Here is a 7,616-nt window from a genome sequence, read left to right as displayed (position 1 = left end):
GAAGTCCTGGAACAGCTCAGGGCTTTTTACTCATACCTTGTTTTCGGTGGCATGTTTTTCCTTCTCAACCTTGGCCAGTGTTAGCTCAAGGTCATCAATATCTTTCTTCAGCTCTGAGCATTCATCCTCCAGTTTTCTCTTCTTGGCTGTCAGCTCAGCATTCATCTCTTCTTCATCTTCCGCTCTCTCTGTCAGTTCCTTAATTTTGGCTTCCAGTTGGATCTTGGTTTTGATGAGCTGGTCACACCTTTCCTCAGCATCAGCCAAACCATCAGCTTCCTGTGCAAGTCATTTAAATAAAATAGTTTTCATATGATGAATTTTTCTTATTGCTTTTCAACCAAGGGCATCATATTTTCCAAGCAGCTTTACACTGTACTTGGTAGGTAAAACCCTGTAATATTGAAGTATCATTACAAACAAAAACATGAACCATACTCACAGCCTGTACTTGGAGCTGAAGGTCATTCTTCTCCTGCATTAGAGAAGCCATTTTCTCCTCCAGCTCCTTCCTCTTTGCCTCAGACTTTGCAAGTTCTTCCTTGGTTTTCTCAAACTCTTCCTTCATGTTGGCCATCTCCTTCTCAGACTCTGCACTCTTCAGCAAGGGCTTGATCTTGAAGAACAGCTTCATCCATGGCCAGTGCTTGACGTTCATGAATGAGCGAACGTTGTACTGGATGCAGAAAATGGACTCCCTGAAAGGTAATACCCAAATATCTTATGGTACAAAAGCTATGTATAAAATGTGTGTAATTGTATATATTAATGTGTATAATGAAGTTCACCCTATAATGTTTTCCAGTTGTAGTTCTGTGCGTAAATATTCGTCATGTATTATCAAATGTATAATGCTTACTAATATTTAGTGCAGGTTTTGAATAAATTATATGTAATTTGGATATAATATATACATCTTTCCACAGAGAACTTCTAACTGTTACGTAGAGTATTAGGCTGTATGGATAGTTTTGGATTATAGGTGTTTGGATCACTTTCATGGCCAGTAAACAGGAACACCTCTAGGACTTGACTTGGCTCTTTACATGAAAGTTTTCCAAGGGATGAGGTTGCTTCTCTTGTGGTAGAAATGCATATTTCTTTCATTTGATTATAATGGTGACCTAAGATAATTAGCTTAGACTAAAAATCTGGTTTCTGGACAGAAGTGACCTAAGATAATTAGCTTAGACTAAAAAACTGGTTTCTGGACATAAGTATAATGTGCCATCTACTGTCAGGACATACATCTGTATGAGTAAACTGAGTGAATGAAAAGATTTGTTGAGAAGAGGCTTATTTTCAGTTTTGTGCATGCCACTCATATCTGATAAGGATTGTCCCAGCAAGGCAAGTACATTTCTACCTCCTCTCCATCATTTTCTTGAACTCCACTCTCATCAGGTAACCCCTGCACATGGCCTGAGTGCGGGTGATGAGCTGTGCCAGCTTCTCATCCCTCATCTCCTCCAGCAGCCCCAGCAGCCCAGCTTTGAAGAACACCTGGAGAGAGGGAACGTTGCAGCACATCCCTGTCAGGCAGAGCAAAGCAGAGGCTCAGAGGGAGTGAGTGAGGGGGAGGTTTGTACCTTGGTGTGTCCAAATTTGTACTGGGTGTGATCCACATCGATTGAGCCAAGGAGCTTCTCAGAAGCCTTCTTGCTGTCGATGAACTGTCCCTCTGGGATGGCACTGGCATTGAGCACCTTGTATCTGTGGCAGGAAGCAGAATATGGAAAAGGTCAGATTGGTGAAACCTCCATCAACCCAGTACCAAGCAAAGGCATTGTTAAGGTTCTCTGAAGGAGGATCAAGAGTGGAAGAGTGATGAATAAATCTGAACTCTTCTGTTGTTCAGAAATCACATTTTCATGGCTAAATGTGTTTATAGGAATAATGTGCACTTTCCTTAGTCTAGACATTCTTGACACAGAGTGGGCACTGATTTCCATAGGTAACTGCTGACATATCCAAGTTTCCTGTTATCTAATGCCTCATCTCCAAATGAGAACTTTATGTGCAAGAACAAAATGTGTGGAGAGGAGAAGCAAATCTCAGTCATGTATAGTGGCAACACATACTGTCTGAGTGTTTTCCAGCTGATGTAGTACAAGAAGCAAGGTATTTTTATTTCATTTGGTTTTCCATCAAGTTAGTCTGGAATACCTTGTAGTGTCTACATTCACATTTCTGTGCTGGTGGCTGAAAGTCATCTAACTTTGTTTTCCAGGTGTTAATTCTAAGCTAGTCAAATTCATTTCTGGATAGTTAGTTAAAAAATACTTTCTCCCATACCAGAATATGAATAAAGGACAGGAATAAATAATTTCCCTTTGAAAATACCTGTTTTTCTTGTTAGCTATAGAAAGAAACAGGATGACTTGGACAATTGACTTTTGTCTATCTAAAGGTAAGTGCAATGAACCCATCTCATAACTCCCATAGTACTTAGAACAATTAGGACATGAAATTATTCAGCATCTGTGGGTATGGTGGAGGGCTGATGACATGGAATCTGACCTCTGCTTAAAATCAGCGTAGAGTATTCTGCTGGGGAATCCTTTCCTGCAGATCCTGATCCCTTCCAGCACCCCGTTACAGCGCAGCTGGTGCAGCACCAGCTCGTGCTCCATGGCACCTAGTAAATCACAGGATGAATTTGTAGTCCATTTGCTGCAGGCAGAGCCCCAGATGCATCCCACCTTTGGGCATGAACTACTCACCAGGTGTTTTTGTTTCATTGGGAATCAGGCAGCGCACAAAATGGGGGTGAGTGCTGCGCAGGTTGCTCATCAACTTGTTCAGATTTTCCTTAAGAGCAAGAACAAAGACTTGGGTTGAAAAATTTATGCAGCTCCAATATTAGATGGATAAAAACACTTCAATAAAACCACAATCTGTGTCTTTCTTGCAGAACTTTAGGACAGTTCTGAGAGAATACATGCAAGGACTCAGTGAGAATCCTTCTTTTTTAGAAGTGCCTTTATCATAGAATCAACTGGGTTGGAAAAGACCTCCAAGATCATCGAGTCCAACCCCACTGTGGTTACTAGACCATGGCACTAAGTGCCACATCCAGTCTCAGCTTGAAAACCTCCAGGGATGGTGAATCCACCACCTCCCTGGGCAGCACATTCCAATGCCTGAGCACTCTCTCCATAAACAATCTCTTCCTAATATCTAACCTAAATATTGTGTATATTAGATCATTCTAAAGCTTTTCTAAGCTGACTTTTCTGTATTTTTTTCTTTTCACAATATGAAGTTTAGAAGGATTATTGTACAGTACCCGGAAAAGAGCTGAGACAGTCTGGAAAGATGAACCCTTCTTCTTGCCACCCTTCTTGCCACCACCACCACTCTCTACAAAGGAATGTAGAACATCATGAACAACAGAAGCACAGTTAGTCTGGAAGCAGTGTGTTTTCATCTCAAAAATCTGGAAAAAGTTGTATGAACAAAATTTGCAAACACATACAGTGTTTAAAGTTACACTGGGGGACATGATTTTCTCGGATGACAGAGGGAAATCTAATGACTCCAAGGTGAAGTGCAGCAAATGCAACCAGGAAATAAAATGTAGCATTTTGCATAGGAAGATATTTAAGGAATGAAATAATTAGCTGGTGAATATAACAAATATAATCTCTATGTATCTTTACAGCTAAGGGTATACCTAAATTTAGCAGGATGTTGGTGCATTTGATTGTGTACTTGGGAATGGCCAATATTGCAGAGATTTGGTTTTCAGCTAGTCTGGATTAATGCTGTAGTACCACTCTGGTCTTCAAACCTACAGATCGAGTAAGGTCTCTAGGGAAATGCAATATCCCTTATTAGACTGAGTGACTGAGTTCCACAAAGTTGATGAAGCTTTGGAGTTTCAATTTAAGAAGTGTAAATATTATTGCAAAAGATTATTACAAGATATTTTTTTCCCTGTCAATTGCAGTAGAACTACTTTCAAAGAGATCACCTGCTTCTGCCCCACCAACAGAGGCGAAGAGTAAGGCCAATGTCTTCAGGGAGGATTTTTGATACAGCCCCACAACAGTTTCATTCAGAGGGTCCTTGTTCTTCTCCAGCCACCCAGAGATGTTGTAGTCCACTGTGCCAGCATAGTGCACCAGGGAGAAGTGAGCCTCAGCTTTGCCCTTGCCAGGTTTGGGCTTCTGGAAGTTGTTGGACTTGCCCAGGTGCTGGTCATAGAGCTTGTTCTTGAAAGAGGTGTCAGTTGCCTTGGGGAACATGCACTCCTCTTCCAGGATGGAGAAGATGCCCATGGGCTGGAGGAAAGAGCAGCATGTGAAGAAAGTGTGGAAGGAAGAAATGGAGGCAAGGTATGTAAGAGAGAGGTATGGAAGATAACAATGATAGAAAAAAAAAGCCTCCTCAAAATGTGTAATCTCATGTTTCTCCAGAAAGGGAATTTTGTTAGTGGATGTGCCATCAGGTATACAAAAGCAAGCTCACCCATGAGATTTAGGGTTGTGATGTGGCAAAGATCTAGGATGTGAAAATTTGTTATGTATGTGTTAGGTGAAAATGGAAAGCAAAATTAACAAAGTAGTAGCATTCAGATGTAAGGAAGAGTTTACACTTCCAAAATGCTCTTTCTTTGAAACAAGGCTGAAAATTTCTTTTACAATGTGGAAGTAGAAATTGTTCAGTATATTTACACACTCAGCATGCACTAAGAAACCACCTTGACTTTGAGTAGGAGCTTCAGAGTAGGACTGAAATTTTTCCCCCATGTAAATCACATGTACAATGCAACTGAATCCCACAGGCAGCGAGTGAGGTAAGAGACAAACGAAACTGTACATGAAATGCTTGGAGTCCAGAAAACATCATGGTTTGTGCTGCCTTAACTGTGGGGGCCACCTCTTAGTGTGGCCTAATTGGAGCAGAGAAGATTCTTTTTACATTTCATGTGAGTTACAGAAATACCTTCTCAATGAGCTCGATGCAGGCAGCCAGGTCCATCCCAAAGTCAATGAACTCCCATTCAATCCCCTCCTTCTTGTACTCCTCCTGCTCCAGCACGAACATGTGGTGGTTGAAGAACTGTTGCAGTTTCTCGTTGGTGAAGTTGATGCACAGCTGCTCCAGGCTGTTGAACTGCAGAATGCAAAGATTTACTTGTGAATTTCAGTTTCAGGAGCACTTTAGGTTTTATTTTTAACCCATTAAGGTCTCTATGATTGGGATCTTGAATTTCTAGTGCTGGGACTGGACAGGTGACTGGCATATTCCATCCTCTAATAGATATACCCTTTCAGACTTTAGCACTGTCTCAACATATTCCTGAGCTCTGAAAAGATTTTCAGAACTTAGTCCAAGTCCAGGTTTTAATTTCTTTGAATCTGTGTGCACTGCCAGACTATACCCAGACAATCAGAGGGTTTCAGCATTAACAGTATCTTCCTTCAAGGTGGCAAATTTAAACTTGCTCATAATCTGTCTCTGCTATTACTTATCAGTTGTTCAACATTTTCATCTCAGTTTCCAATGCAATTTTCACTTCTGCACAAAACAAGAGGCCCCTACAAAAATATGCTGCCCTGTGGGGTACTACATACTATAAGAACCAGAAGAGTGTCATTCCTACAGGAATAGTAAGATTATCCAATAAATTAAAATAACCCATAATTAAAAAACCTACCACCCTAAACCCAATAACCATTCCTGTTTCTTAATGCCCCTTCCAGGAAACTTGTATGAAGGTCCCCTCTTACATCAAAGATCTCGAAGCCAGCAATGTCCAGCACACCAATGAAGTACTGCCTGGGCTGCTTGGTATCCAGCTGTTGGTTGATGCGAACAACCATCCACAGGAACATCTTCTCAAACACAGACTTTGCCAGGGCACCCACGGAATTGTACACCTAAGAAAAGGTTAAAGGTGAGTTACCATCCACAGCAAAAAGGAACTTCAAAGCTTTCAGTTCAAGTCATTTGTTTTCCATCATCACTTTTCTTCTTACCTGCTGCACAGTTTGACCCTTGGTGACATATTCATTCCCCACCTTGACTCGGGGGTAGCAGAGAGCCTTGAGCAGGTCTGCTGAGTTCAGCCCCATCAGGTAGGCTGCCTTGTCAGCAACTATGGAAACAAGTGCAGAGCAGGATCAAACATTAGCTCTCCAGTGGATGTTCCTGCAGATGCCACATATGTGCTGTCATGTACTGTAAAATATTGTCATTTTTCTTGATTGGCTTATTTTTTTACCAAAAGTAAAGATTATTCCAATACCTTTACAGTGAATATGTACATTTTGATACAAGTGACTAGGCAGAAAAAAGGGCCAAAGGTGAAGAAAATGGCTGAACAAACAGTCACAATGTCTGCATAAACTGAGTAGGAAAGTGGTTGGTATTGAAATACACTGTACTGAATATTGTAGTCAGTGGAACTCTACTGTCATTGGAGAGAGGGAGGAAGATTAGTGAGGTATTGTGACGAAAGTATGAACAGGATATCTTGTACAACTTCCACAGTGGTACCATAGTCTCCCTAAGGATAAATATCACACACGTAAGTCTTTTCCAGCTCTGATTTAATTTGCAGCTAGAGCAGTAAAAAGCAGCTCCACAGCACTGCATCTACTCTGTCATCACCTTCCAATTTGCTGCCTGTCCCATCTCCCAGTGAGGCTGATAGTGAGCTCCAGTACTATTTACAGAGTTCATCAACGTCAGAAGGCTAAACCTCATTAGAGAAGATACATACACAGATGCTAATCTTGAGCTGCTTCTGGTTTATGTGTTGTTTGCAAGTAAGTATTTAAAGTACATTAGTCACTAGAAAGATTAAGGTACAAAACAAGAAGAAAATTGGAACATGAGTTTTGTTTCCCTTTTGTAGATGTATTTTTTTAATGTGTTTATATATATGTATATATCTTTACTGTGGTTATTTTCATGCAATGATTCCAAGCATTATTTGTAGTCTATTCTACTGTAACTATTCATTAGTAGTTCAGAGCTGCTTCTGGTTCTGTGCCAGGTCTGGGAAGCTACTGAGCTGTGTTCCTCCAGAGAAGTCCTGTGGCTAGAACACACTTCTGTTGTACACTACTGGCACTGGGGAAATGCACAGGCTGAGTCAATGGTTTGACTTGCCGACTGTATGTGAGAGTGTTGTGGGACCTACAGTGCTCTGGGATATGCTGTGCTGGTACCTTCTGTGCCATCAGGCTCTGCCTGCTCCTCTCGTTGCTTCTGCTTGAACTTCAGGTTCCCATAGTGCATGACAGCCCCTGTCAGCTTGTAGATGGCTGGTTTCTCATCAGCACTGAAGCCCAGGATGTCAATGGCACTCTAACAAAAGAGCCTTTGAGTAAAAAGTCTGTCTCTTAAAGGTCAGAGAAATGAAACTCCACCTAATAAAACATCTGTTACTTACGTCCGTGGCCATCAGCTCCTCCTGGTCGTTAATGCTGGGAACTGTGATCTCCCCTTGACTCACATACTGAAAGTCATAGGGGTTGGTGGTGATCAGTAACATCTCTGAAAAGGACAAAAAAGATGGAGATCAAATGCAATCAGCAGATAAAGAGTTAAATGTTGTTCTGTGATCTTTGCCAGGAGGAGTTAGGGATCTTTCCTACCAA

The 7,616-nt window shown here is 41.3% G+C and overlaps 1 protein-coding gene across 1 annotated transcript; it reads right to left on the bottom strand.

Annotated features, from left to right (window-relative positions):
- Nucleotides 1-30: 30 nt before the first annotated feature.
- On the bottom strand, nt 31-7,512 carry LOC103805949 (myosin-3-like; the record flags this gene model as incomplete). Its single annotated transcript, XM_009078615.1, has 13 exons — nt 31-279; nt 443-698; nt 1,367-1,503; nt 1,590-1,713; nt 2,521-2,638; nt 2,724-2,811; nt 3,290-3,363; nt 3,977-4,286; nt 4,951-5,121; nt 5,739-5,888; nt 5,988-6,106; nt 7,185-7,323; nt 7,409-7,512. Coding segments are annotated over 13 exons (2,039 nt in total), but the record flags the coding sequence as incomplete, so codon positions are not given.
- Between the last annotated feature and the right edge of the window lie 104 nt (nt 7,513-7,616).

Source organism: Acanthisitta chloris, unplaced genomic scaffold (genome assembly GCF_000695815.1).
Source record: "Acanthisitta chloris isolate BGI_N310 unplaced genomic scaffold, ASM69581v1 scaffold34857, whole genome shotgun sequence".
Classification (NCBI taxonomy): domain Eukaryota; kingdom Metazoa; phylum Chordata; class Aves; order Passeriformes; family Acanthisittidae; genus Acanthisitta; species Acanthisitta chloris.
The sequence above is the reverse complement of the archived record's forward strand: the minus strand, read 5'-3'. Positions and strand labels throughout refer to the sequence as shown.